The sequence below is a fragment of the Thermobia domestica genome, chromosome 16 (assembly GCF_964235325.1).
Source record: "Thermobia domestica chromosome 16, izTheDome1.hap1.1, whole genome shotgun sequence".
Classification (NCBI taxonomy): Eukaryota; Metazoa; Arthropoda; class Insecta; order Zygentoma; family Lepismatidae; genus Thermobia; species Thermobia domestica.
In genome coordinates, this window is record NC_137469.1 from 179,315,624 (window position 1) to 179,330,176 (window position 14,553).

At 35.2% G+C, this 14,553-nt stretch overlaps 1 protein-coding gene across 1 annotated transcript in view; it reads left to right on the forward strand.

The window, feature by feature from the left end:
- The first annotated feature begins 735 nt into the window (after positions 1 to 735).
- Positions 736 to 14,553, forward strand: part of LOC145672699 (uncharacterized) — a 104,032-nt gene continuing 90,214 nt past the window's right edge. Inside the window, exons 1-2 of the mRNA XM_081741868.1 lie at positions 736 to 4,583; positions 12,597 to 12,962. Of these exons, the coding sequence (XP_081597994.1) occupies positions 932 to 4,583; positions 12,597 to 12,962 (4,018 nt within the window). The 5' untranslated portion in view covers positions 736 to 931. The remainder of the gene's footprint in view (positions 4,584 to 12,596; positions 12,963 to 14,553) is intronic.

Below are 14,553 nucleotides of genomic sequence, written 5' to 3' on the forward strand. Positions count from 1 at the left end.
ACCCTATGTACCACATGTATAAAATCATTAAACGGACCATCCATACACAGGGTTCTCCACCTGTAGTAAGCACCGAATTTTGGACGACAATCGAGGCTTCACGGTTGCACATCCTATCAGCGAACCACCATTAACTTGACGCTTCCATACCAGGTAGAGTTGCTGCACTTCGCCGTGCTCGAGAAGAATGTAAAAGTTATTTACGTAGGGATTCCATGATTTTTGGCACTTAAGTGTAAGATATTTAGTTTAACGGTTCACATTCATACTTAAGGAGGCGATAATAAATGAACGATAATGGTAGAAGTGATGAAATAAATGAAAGAAACTAGGTGAACTGCAAGAAAGCGCATGAACACAATGTTGTCTGCCATAAGTTATAACGCCATAAGTTAGACATAAGCATAAATATTATCTGCGTATGTATGGAAACATTCTTGTTATGAAAAACTCCCATGGTCTTTTTCCGTGTAGTTAATAGTTCTTCTTTCTATTGGAATAAAGAAATTACCAATAAAAATTCCTATTTAAGTACAAATACAATACACAATGTAGAAGTAGTACATGAACAATAATCCAGATTTTATTTTGACTTTTGAGTAAACAAAATTTGTTGTAAAACATAGTTCCATGTATCTGCAAGATAAAGTTTTTGCAGACATGCTTCATATAATGTATTTTGTTATACTGCATAAACTGTAACAATGAAATAGTAATAATAATCTATTTACTACTTAAAATTTAAGCACAGAAACAAGGAAATCAAAATGGACGATTTCCAGGGAATAGCAATAATAATAAAGGAGAATCAAATAACATACAAAACAATGGGAAACCTCGCCAGATCAGTGGCAACAAAGGGCAACAGCAAGAGAAAACAAGCAACAGTGGGAAGGATGGTCAGTTTCCAGAGGAAATTGTTTCCATTTCCATGCAAAATCCATTTGAAAATGAGAATGAAGAAGAATCAAATTCAGAAGAAAGCCCTGAAAACTCTGATGAAAATAATGGAAAGGAAACAGATAAGAAAAATAATAAGCAAAACCCAAACAATGAAATCAAAGGTAAACCAAAAGGAAAGAACAATGGAAAACCAAACCAGAATAATAATAAGAAAGGTCAAACACCAAAAAATAGGAGAAAAGTTTCCAATGCTGGGAATGGAGATAAAACAAAAGAAGAAGGAAACGAAGGAACTTCCATGCGAAATCCGTTTGAAGATGATAATGAAGAACAACTGAATGCAAAAGAAAATACTGAAGAGCCGAATAAAAACAGTGGAAAACATAAAAAGAAACCAGATAAGAAAAATAATACTAAGCAAACCCCAAAAAATGAAATCAAACATAAACCTAAAGAAAAAGGAAACAGTGGAAAACCAGATCAGAAACATGATAAGAAATATCAAGCACCAGAAAATTGGGAGCAAGTTTCCAACGATGGAAATGGGGATAAATCAAAAGAAACAAGAAACGAAGAAGATTCCACACGAAACCCGATTGAAAATGATACTGAAGAAGAATCAGATTCAGAGGAAAGTACTGAAAAGCAAAATGAAAACAATGGAAAAAATAAAAAGGAAACAGATAAGAAAAATAATACTAAGCAAAACCCAAACAATGGAAACAAAGATAAACCTAATGGAAAGGAAGACAATGGAAAACCAGATCAGAATAATGACAAGAAACATCAAACACCAGAAAATGGAGGAAAAGGTTCCAACGATGAAAATGGAGATAAATCAAAAGGAAAAGAAAGCGAAGAAGATTCCACGCGAAATCCATTTGAAGATGATAATGAAGACAAACCGGATGCAAAGGGAAGTACTGAAAAGCCGAATGAAAAGAGTGGAAGAAATAAAAAGGAACCAGATAAGAAAAAAAGCACTAACCAAAACCCAAACAATGGAAACAAAGATAAACCTAATGGAAAGGCAGACGATGGAAAACCAGATCAGAATAATGACAAGAAACATCAAACACCAGAAAATGGAGGAAAAGGTTCCAACGATGAAAATGGAGATAAATCAAAAGGAAAAGAAAGCGAAGAAGATTCCACGCGAAATCCATTTGAAGATGATAATGAAGACAAACCGGATGCAAAGGGAAGTACTGAAAAGCCGAATGAAAAGAGTGGAAGAAATAAAAAGGAACCAGATAAGAAAAATAGCACTAACCAAAACCCAAACAATGGAAACAAAGATAAACCTAATGGAAAGGCAGACGATGGAAAACCAGATCAGAATAATGACAAGAAACATCAAACACCAGAAAATGGAGGAAAAGGTTCCAACGATGAAAATGGAGATAAATCAAAAGGAAAAGAAAGCGAAGAAGATTCCACGCGAAATCCATTTGAAGATGATAATGAAGACAAACCGGATGCAAAGGGAAGTACTGAAAAGCCGAATGAAAAGAGTGGAAGAAATAAAAAGGAACCAGATAAGAAAAATAGCACTAACCAAAATCCAAATAATGGAAACAAAGATAAACCTAATGGAAAGGCAGACGATGGAAAACCAGATCAGAATAATGACAAGAAACATCAAACACCAGAAAATGGAGGAAAAGGTTCCAACGATGAAAATGGAGATAAATCAAAAGGAAAAGAAAGCGAAGAAGATTCCACGCGAAATCCATTTGAAGATGATAATGAAGACAAACCGGATGCAAAGGGAAGTACTGAAAAGCCGAATGAAAAGAGTGGGAGAAATAAAAAGGAACCAGATAAGAAAAATAGCACTAACCAAAACCCAAACAATGGAAACAAAGATAAACCTAATGGAAAGGCAGACGATGGAAAACCAGATCAGAATAATGACAAGAAACATCAAACACCAGAAAATGGAGGAAAAGGTTCCAACGATGAAAATGGAGATAAATCAAAAGGAAAAGAAAGCGAAGAAGATTCCACGCGAAATCCATTTGAAGATGATAATGAAGAAAAGCCGGATGCAAAGGGAAGTACTGAAAATCCGAATGAAAACAGTGGAAAAAATAAAAAGGAACCAGATAAGAAAAATAGTACTAACCAAAATCCAAACAATGGAAACAAAGATAAACCTAAAGGAAAGGGAGACAATGGAAAACCAGATCAGAATAATGGCAAAATTGGAAAAACACCTGAAAATGGAAAACAAGGCTCCAATGATGAAGACGGAGACAAATCAAAAGGAAAAGAGAACAATGGGAAAACAGTAAAACCACAAAATGCGTCGACTACTGAAAAGCCTCAGAACAATGACAAAACCGAACAACCGCCAGCAAAGAAAAATGATACAAAAAGTGGAAAAAATGACAAAGATCAAGGGAAAGCAAACAACACAAATAAAGAGAAGAAGCCAGATAATGCGTCAACTACTGAGAAACCAAAGGAAGGTAATAACAAAACGGTACAACCACTAAAGAACAAAAATGATACTAAAGACAATGAGGAAAAGCACAAAGAAAATGTTAGTACTACTGCGAAACCTAATAGCAACAATACAAAGCAGGTGCAAAAAAATGATACTAAGCCAGGTGGAGAGAATGAGGATAAAGACAGTGAAGGTAAGAAACAATCCAGTACTGAAAAACCAGATGAAAACAATCTGAAACAAAACGGAACTGATTCTGAGCAAGATGCCAAAGGTAAAAATGTCAATCAAAATAGTAGTAAACAAAATCAGATTCATGCGAGAGATGGATTACAGGCAAAAAATAAAAATAAAAATAAAGCAAACAAGAACAATACGTATAGAAAGAACGGTCGACTACGACAGAAAGCACGAACATCACTGAATAGTAATAGAGTTCCAAAAAACGAAAACTCTGCACGATCAAAGGAAGTTAGCAATATAAATAATGAACAACCAAATAAAAAGGAAGATATAAACAACGACCCACAGAAAATTAAGCCAGTTAATGTGCAAGTGAACATACAGTTACCTAGTGGAAATCAGGATGATGGAGATAGTGGAGATGTCGATACACATGAAGACAATGGAAACCAAGAACGTGATCTTGAAGAACCAAATGAAGTGATACAAGTTAATATTAATGGAATTCGTTCTAACCAAGGTCAAGAAAAATTTACAAGGATTAATAGTGAAGAAATAAAACCTTCAAATATACAAGAAAGTGGGAAAGCTGAAAAGAACGTCGTTGGTTTGAGAATGGGTAAAATCAACCCAAAACGAAGAAATAAATATAATCAAGATAAAAATAAAAATCAGAATTTGACGAAAACCGACACAATACGGACATCAAGCTCTGAGGATCAAGAAAATAATAAAACAAGGCCAAAAAATACTAAAAATAATCAGGTAAGTGAAGTAAAAGAGCCAAAGAGAGTAAAAGTGAAGAAACTGTTAATTAAAAATAAAGTTCCACCAGCAGATGGAAATGATGAAGAACTTAGCTCTCTAAACGATAAGAAACGAAAGAAAATCCGCCAAGGTCTTGGAGAATCCCAATCTAGACCTAAGGAAGAAAACAAAGAAAGCATGCACCTAGAGGTTGAGAGTGTTAACACAGACAATGAAGACAAGATAATTGCCACCACTGAACAACAAACAGAGGGAGACAGTCATTTGGAAACAGAAGGTAATTATAGCAAAAAATATTTCTGATACTTTCTTAATCTTACATTTACTAAAAGAAATCAAAAAATAATTTTTCTTGGTTTACAATCAGTAAACATGTTATTATAAATAAAAGCTAGAAATGGAAATGAAAAAGTTACTTCTAAGTGCCACTGTTATTCCTTCTGACTAAGGAAAAAATTAAAGTTAATTATAGTGAAAGAATTAGTGGAATGAATACAGAGGCTGATTCGTTATCATCTGTACAAATTGAAGTTTGCTTACCGAAAATATTCCATATCATCACCATTGATCATCCGATGTGATGGCCATCAGTATAGACCACTGCACGTCATCACACATTCCACTCAGCTGACTTCGTTACAGCAATACTAGGATTTATTGTTCCACTTCCGCTTACAAACTTTCCAAACGGAATTTACTATGTAAACTTAACGTAATGAATATTGCCGTTCGGTTCGATAAGTACAAACGCACAGTACCATCTAGACTTTTAAGGTGGATATCCTCGAACGGTATAGCATAGATGCCGTTGCAGTTGCCGTGCAGTGGTGGGAGGCCAGAGAGATATTTTGGCTATGTGACTTGAAGCTTTTCCTGGTGCAATTTCGTTGTCACACAACGCTAGTATTTTGTCCATGTAAATTGGGACCTCATTTTCAGAACTTGCATCTTTGTCTTCTTGGGAGTTTTCATCTGTGTTTTATTAAGAAAATACTATAAGACGAGGATTATCTAAATTGAAGAGGAAGTATAAGATTCTGAGAAATAAAAATAAAATAAGACATGTTCTCGATAATATGAAAACAAAAATGATAGTTTAGGCTTTCCTCTAGCAAAATCAAATAACAACCATAAAATCTTTCAAAAAGCTTTCTTTGCGTTGGCACACTAAGTTACATCGACCTTTTACATGAAACCTCTATAACTGATTATCCGAACTTCTGTAGAGTCACTTAGGTAGATCCATGCTTTTTTCATTGTCACAACAAATTTCCAGCAGTCACCAGTTGCGTGGTGCTCATACAGCCTTTTTTACTTGCTTTTTTTGGTTCGTATTACACCACAGGGTTAATTCACAGACCGCCATGTTCCGGATATTCTTTAATATGTGTCTTGTAAGTTTCAGTGACGCCATCTCTGGATGCAATTTCATTGATAATACATAGTATTGGTTGTGAAGGAGCCTGCTGTGCATAACCTTTAATTATTTATATAACACTAATGATGACTCGTTCCATCAAAAGCAATTATTGCAACACATTGTACTATGCAGGTAATGCTGAAGTTTGCGTGTGAAAGAGACATTTTTCGGCGGTATTTTACTCTCTATAACTGCACTACACTGCTATACAAGAGCTTAGAGATTGATGCAGGCGTGCATGCAGTTTTGTTGCTCAAAAAAATTTGCTTTGCTAGGTTTTGCTGTCTGAAGTGTGTTTGGATGGAAACGGATAAGCCTCTGTACTTCCAGAAAGACGTTTCACTTCAACTCTATTGAAATATTTCAGTGTATTGAAGTCTTTGTTTAAGTATGTAGAAATTAATGTAACATGTTAAAGAAGGTACTAAGCACAACCTCATTTTCAGAACTTGCATCTTTGTCTTCTTGGGAGTTTTCATCTGTGTTTTATTAAGAAAATACTATAAGACGAGGATTATCTAAATTGAAGAGGAAGTATAAGATTCTGAGAAATGAAAATTAAATATGATACCTACGTAAACATGGATACATTCCCTCAATGTATATCCTACTGTCTGGTGAACATGTTTGCAGATATCTAGTAAACGCTGAATAATGTTTAGAGCCCCATCTGTTAGAGAGTTTCCAGAGAGCACACTAAGACACTAATAATGCTGGGAATGTCACGGAGACGACGTATCCAAAGTGATTGTTTTATTTTTGGAACAAATTAAAACAGCAGGGTATTATAACTCGATAGTGTGGTGGGTATTCTAATACCTTTCAATCCCATTCTCGAAGAGAGTCTATACTTCAATGACATTATAACATCTAGTGTTGTCGTGAAACAAAAGTGGTAACACTAAAGGAGATGTGGTCACTTGCATCGCTATGCTCGCCTCAAATAGTGACAATAGGCATGGCATGTAGCATTTGTTGACCTTCGTAATCATAGAACATTATCAGCATGGCCTTAGCATTTTCGTACTCTTGTTTGAGATTTCCCGATCATGTGGTTGTCTTGTGGTGCCATTTACTTAACTGGTGTTTCAATTTCAGTTCGTAGGATCTGTCCAATGTTTGTAAATCACAATAATTAGGTGCAGAAAATCACACATTTTACTAACCTAACGTTCAAAGCGTAAGTTTACACATTCCTAACGATACCACTTTCCCACCACTGTAAGGACATCCGGGAGTCATTTAGCTGCAATCTCACACATTGTTACTGTATGGTACACTGACGCAGATGAAATATTTAATTCATCACCTAGTTCATCTCTCGTTCATCTTCGATCATTTTTGAGCAACGTTTGCAGCGCTTCCACATGATGTTGATCTCTAGTCATTTGAGTCCGACTTTCACCAACTTGTGCTGCTTGGCGCCTCGTCTCGAACGCCGCAGCCCATTTTCTAATCATTCAATAAGGCAGATCACTGTCAACATAATCCTTCCGTTATTCTGTGTATATCTGACGTGCATTTCGACCTCGTGCTACCTAAGACTTGTTGAAAATACGCTGTTCTACATGTGTAAACATTTTCTAAGGTGGTATGTCACACGTACCTTAAGTTAACAGCGACCACTGGCTAGATACAAACTGTAATACGGAAACGCGAATACGTTGACATGATTACTATACTGGCCAGGAACACACTACATCCGTAATTTTTCTCCCGTACAAACGAAAATCGAATGACGGCAATTTTGCCTCTTCAATCTATATGACCCTCGTAAATTTGACAGCAAAAATAATTGTTAACTTACAATTTGAAACATATGTGAGTTTAACAACAAATTCAAGAAACTCTTATGTTTAATAGATATTTTCAAATGTTCAGAAAATTTAGACGACATGTTATTATTTGAACTATAGTATAGATTTGTAGTTAGCTAAAGATATATTGAGTAAAAGTTTGAAGTTAAGTAGTAAACAAGTCGCTATAATATCGACGGCCAACTTCATTACATGTTATTGGGAGACATGTAAAACATCAAAAGAGTTTCAGATAGAGAAGGATGCATTAATACAGTTTCAATTTGTATTTCAAAAGCTGACGTAACATATTTACTTTATTTCAAGATATTCATTTGTTTTCTTCGTATTATTTCCCGATGAGAGATGGTGCTTGTTTTATTTGGTTTTGTGTTTCTGCAACCATACGATTAAAATGTTTAAAGATTTATTTTGAGTTTAATATGCAAATTTATAAATATTCGTATTTAATAAGAGACTCATGTAACTCCATCCATGTTTACTCTGGAATTATTACTTAAATAATTAATATTTTTTCTAACTACAGGATCTAATTCATTATTAAGTTAAAATAAGACGTAACAGTTTCAATAACGTAACGTTATCTTAATCAGACTTTAATTGGTATATATTTGCTCATATTAATGTAGGTAACAAATATCATAATATAAAGTTTTTTATATATATATATATACAAAAAGATAAACAGTAAATTCTGAACAGTCAGTTATAAAAGGAAAACTTCTTGTAATAATTTTCCAGGAGGTAATGTAGCTAAAATGGAAGCCACATTTCCTCGCTGAACTGCTATGCTGATACGTTGTATCAGAAAAGTAGTAGCCCGTTTATCACCAGTAAGGTGTGCTATACGTTGGCCTACTTCTTTGATGAAATTGAGCCCTTCGAGGCCCCAAATGCCACTCGATTCAATGGCTAAGGGCACGAACATGTATCTATTGAGCAGATCTTTATATTTTCTTCTTTTCTTGCATTCTCTGCGGGCTGCAATAGCTCCTTCCCGAGATGAAGAAAGAGTGAGATTAGATGACGCGAAAGTGTCAGAGCAGGTGAAATCCCAGAGAAGAATCCTTCCCCTCTTCCATGGTACCAGCGTCATGCCATCTGGTCTTGTGCCATGAGATCTGTTACACCCTACAGGTTCACGAACAGATGGAACTTCCGCCGATGTGAGTGCTCTCCAGATAATGTCATTCACGTTCGAATGCCTCACATGTCTTCCGGAGCTACTTTTACAAGACAAACCGTGTAGACCATTCTGATTGACTGATGCACCACATTTAGAGCAGTTGTGTGATTCACAGATGTCTACTCCTAGGCGAAGTGCAACTGCAATACGAAAACTTTCGTTTGGAAGGTGCAGTCCTAAGGTGTGTGAAGGTAATGCCTGTAGCCAAGCACCTGAAATTGCTGATGAGGAGGCGAGAAGTCTAGCCTTATCCTCTTGACTGTCTGCTTCTTGTAATAACACTGATTGATATAATTTGATGATTGACTTGTCCCAAATTGATTGCGAACTTCTGTCCGTTATTTCAGGAGGGCTTAAACCAACTAGGTTAGACCAGTCAGATATACAGTCTTGGACATCGGATTCTATGTTAGGCTCATTCAGTTGGTTGAGGAGTATCTCAATGGTATGCCAGGGATCATAGAACGACGCTAAAAATGAAGAATAAGCCAAATCTACAACCCGACGAATACCAAGACCTCCAGAATCAACTGGAAGGGAGGCCTGTATCCATGCGTTGCTATTTAGGTTACAGTTGAGTAACGATTCCAGTCCACATTTCAAAACGCTCAAACTTCTCTAGTAAATCGACTTCACGCAAAAAGTAGAACAGCGTAAAAAATAGATTATTTTTGGTGTGGAGAACGACGCACGAAGGAGATAAAAAGTTGAATGTGCGGAGACTAGGGCCAGACGTGACAAGAAAAATCTAACTTTTTAGTTTTCTCGACAAACAAATTACGTGTTGCCTCAAGTGAAAGGACTGCACCAAGTAGAAAGGCTGACGAGGTTGTGATAAGTTGTATTCCCGGTGCTGAATTTTTAAATTGTGAATATAACACTTCCATTTGATCTTGCGAAATTCCTAAAATCCTACTTCACACTTCAAAAAATTTAAGTGTAGTCCGATGTCTGCTGCCATAGCTCGAATATTGTGTAGTTCACTTATAACTGTGTCAGGATCTCCTGCTATAGTGCCATCATCTAAGTACCAGATATTTAATTCAGTTTTAATCCTAGACACTATGGACTGAATTGTCATGGCTAATAAAGCGGGACCTAGAGGATCGCCTTGTTGTACTCCACGTTGCGAGAGTATAATCTTATCACCTAGAAATAGGTTACTTGGTTGCGCATAACATTGATATACATAGTGTTAAATCGATGAAAAATTAGTTTTAATTGTGAGTAGCATAGCGTCTCGGTTCAGTTCATTAAAAGCGTTACGAAAGTCTAATTTCAGAAAAGCCTTTTGTTGTGAATGGGGAGTAGTAAAGTAAATGCGAGCTGCGTGTGCTGCGGCTTCGGCTCCATTAGGAACGCATACTCCCAATTAGTTCGGGTAAAGGAAACTTAAGACGGATTCTTTAATTCTGGAACATATAACTTTTGCTGATATCCTTTTCCAAATGTTCCCCACTGCAATTGTTCGAATTCCACCGCTCTTCTTATTGAGCGCAATAAGTGATGCTCCAAAAGGATTGGTCTTATTTCCTGAGGTACATTACCTGAAAGGATTAAATAAAGTAATTCTAGAATCATCGTAGTTAATCTTTCTTTTGAATCTGACTCATGATGTAAAAGTAGATCCTTAAGAATCGAGCGATGGAGACCATCAATACCTCCAGCTGATCCAGATGGAAAGGAGTTTACAGCGTATCGTAATTCAGAAACTGAAACTCTTGGTATATTAGGGTGATCTTTAGGAGGGTCTGGTAACGAAAAGGTGTCTGAATGTGAAAGGATGCTTCTCTTTAAGTGCTTCTAAAACAGATGCATTAGGTGTGGTGATATCATCTTCAGAAATTAGTAATCTGACTGCACCTCTTATGTCTCCATCGTTGAGTTTGTTTTCGACTCTTTTGGTGTTAAAGGATGTTGAGTCAGAAGAATGTTGAGATTTTCGTTTGTATTTTTTGGAATAATCATGGGGTAACGCATCTCGGTGAGAATCATCCCATTCGCAAACTCGTTGCTTGACCCAAGTCGTTAAGTTTTTAACTTGATCTGATTGTGACGGAACATTGAGTACTGCATACGGGAATAATAACAGATCCATCCATGCGTCTAGGTCGTTTCTGTTTACAATACGACGGATGGCATCATAGAGAGAGGTAGCTACAGATAACCGAGCACCTCTTGGGACTCTTCTTATTACAGGAACGGAGGATTTTAGTTCAGCTATTAGGTTGCAAAAGTCGGAGATCAGATGTTTTTTTGCTGTGATTATCGCATTCAATTCCATTTGATGAAGAAGGATTATAATTTAGAGATGTCTTCCATTTTGATATGGAAGGCTTTTTTTTTTTTTTTTTTTTACGGAGAGTTTGGTGACTTTTGCTAATGTGGATAGCAAGTCCTCTTTGATTGGCCAGATGTTTTTCACAATGAGGGTAGGATACATATTTTTCATCGTATGAAAAATTATCTAATTCATCGTTGTTTGTAACTGACACGCTTCGAATGTCAGAAACTTCCTCTATATTTTGACTCTCCTAGCAGCAAGCATCATTGGAGATTAGATTATTTACGTCATCGTAACTTTGATCAAGCCTCTGCTGGTCACCCGCTATGCTGCGCAAACACAATTCTGGATTGTTATCTTCGTGAACCGACTCCATCCACCATTGTTGATAAAAAAATATTATATTATTGGTATAAAATTTTAATTGTTGCTTTTTATATAATTTTTAATTTTTAATATGTAACAATAAAACTCTCCTGGCAAATTATTACAAGATGTTTTCCTTTTATAACTAATTATTCAGAATTTGTTGTTTTCTCATATCATTTTCTTTCTGTAAAAGAAAATTGACAAATATGTTCTTATTTATAGATAGTTAATGTCCTTAACTAAAAAATGATTTATTTAAATAAGTAAAGAAAAACCATTTTAATGAGTTTAAAATGTTGTACCTTTTTATGCTACCAAGAAATTTTGTGCTATTTAAATAAACGAAAGAATAATTTTTAAAAATATAAATAAAATATTATGTTTCAATTAAAAAATAAAAAAGTTATAATATAAAATTCTAAAATGAAACAGCAAATTTCAACAATACCTTATACAGACGGCGAACCCGAGGTGGTTCTTACACCCTTAATATAAATAAATAAGAAGGCATCTCTTCTTGGTTTCGGTCTTAACTTTTTTAAATGCGAGGTTGGTTGTCTTGAATCAGAGGAAACAACATTCGACAAAATCTTTAGAAGATTTGATGAGGTTACACCAGGCGTACGCCCTCTAACCACGCAAAATGCTTGCCTTCTAGGTGCTGCTCTCACCTCACAAGCACTCACCAACATACTATTGAATAAAATATCTAATTTGGAATTGTTCTTGTCTCGACTTTCCTTAATTTCAACCCATTCACCCTTTTTCCATTTACATGCATCTTTATCAATCCCTCGCTTAACCTATTTTTTGCGATGTTTTCCATCTTGGCACGAGACTTTTCTGCTGGAAGAATATATGATCCTGAACACTGGCCTTGAATCAATTCTGAACTGCTCCTTAAATGACGACTCTTGGATGTAAGCATATTTACCTGTTGGCTTGGGTGGCCTTGGCATTCTACGAGCTGTGGATATGGCGATTCCTACATTCTTAGCGTCTTACCACGGATCTCTTCGTGTAATCGAATCTCTCCTTCACAGGATTATTGTTTGGACCCAGATGGCACAGTTCAGGAAGGCTCTAATAGGTGGGCAAACTAGTAGACAAAAACCTTCCAGAAATTAGCAAAAGGTATTATCAATCATCTTCGTATACACCAATAGCATCTCATTCACATAATTATCTGTTACAATCTGTTGTTGTTCCGAAAGATAAAGCCAGGCTCCTTGCTACCTCATCTCCCAAAGCGGGTACATTGTTGATGACAATGCCTTCCCCGCCTTTAGATCTTCATTTATCAAATGAAACCTTTCGAATTCTTGTTGTCTTACGTTTAGGTTTAGTTGTTTGTAAGTCTCATCGGTGTCCAGCTTGCAGAGATCAAGTTTTCCAACGTGGCACGCATGGCCTTTCATGCATGAAGAGCGCTGGTAGATACGCCCGACACTCCAACGTTAATGATATAATACTACGAGCCTTTAACACTGCTGGAATTCCTTTAACAAGGGAACATTCTGGTTGCTGTCTGTCGGATGGAAAGCGACCGAATGGCATGACAATGGTTTCAAGGATGAGAGGTAAATGTCTATTATGGGACTTTACATGCGCTGATACATACACTCATTCAAGTTTTCCTCTATCTGTAATAAATGCTGTAGCTAATCTCAGAGAAGCTGAGAAAAGAAGAAAGTACAACAACTTTCTCGAAAATTGTGTTTTCTCTCCTATTGCTTTTGAGATTAGTGGTGCTTGACATGCAAGATGCCTTGAATTTATTATAGAGGTAGCAATAAGTATTTCTTGTGTTAACGGTGAAGTTCGTTCCACATATTTTCTAATACAACGCATATCTGTTTCTACCCAACGTGGCAACGTTTCATCGGTCCTCGGCACTTTACCACCTGGAAAGGAACTGGACAAGATATTTTTACTTTAATAAGACTAGTTTATATATATTATTCCGTGGACAACAGTTTTTCTTATAGAATAGATCATTTCCAGGTAATATCAAATCTGTTCTGATGATTTTCTCTTGTGTAGGTAAGAAAATGAATTATAATGTTTAATATATATTAACAATTGTTGAAAAGCTTTGTTAGATGTATAATAATTGTTTTTGTCACAAATTGATCAATAATCACAATTTGTTGTCAATAATTTAATATTATGATGTTTGTATTACCAACATTAATATGAACATATATACATATATATATATATATATATATGTCAATTAACGTCTGATGAAGATAACGTTACATTATTGAAACTGTTACCACTTATTTTAATTTTAAAAAGGAAGTATATATTCTGGAGAGAAAACTATTAATTATTTAAGTGATAACAGACTTCAATAACATAGCGCTTGGCATAGCAACTAGATTTTGAAAGTTCAGCAGTAGAGAGCAAAATTGACTGACGTAATAATAGCGCTACTCTGCAACTTCAGCCACGCTATATGTATTTCAGTTATAAATACAGTTTGCAGGTTTTATTCTAAGAACAAAATTGAATTCCATTAAATATTTCTTTCACTTATTGATATAAATCTCGATAAAAAATTTTTAAAAGTAATGTTTAATTGTTTCCATTCGAATTGTATTTAGAACTAATAATAGTGCAAATTTGTGAAATTTTGTAACTTTTTGGTGTAGTGTTTACTTATTTAATAATAATATTTAAATATAAAAAAAAAACAATAAAAACATTGCCGGAGAAAAACAAAATGCTTTCACCATTCAGTCTGTATGATTTAATTCTAAACCTATTATTGAGTTACATTCTAAAATATAATTGTAATAGGTCAATCCATTTGAAATCATCCAATGAGGATGCTGACTCTTTTTTGTACACAAAGTTGTATGTATTTAAAGTGACTTGAAAGCAACTGTTCATTCATTTTTATATGTTTAATTTTGCCTTGAGCTGATATTTCTTATAGGCGTATTAACCTATTTTGCTCTTTACAAACGTTTGCAGTAAACACTGTAGCTTTATTATTTTTAAAGATATTGTATTTTTAAAAGAACCATTTGAAATAGAAATAAATATTCAACATGTAATGCCCAGTAGACATTTAAGCTTACTACACTACAAATAAATTGTTAAAACTCATAGTTCTGAAAATGAAAAATTTAACTACTAAAATCACAAATTTTATAGAAACTA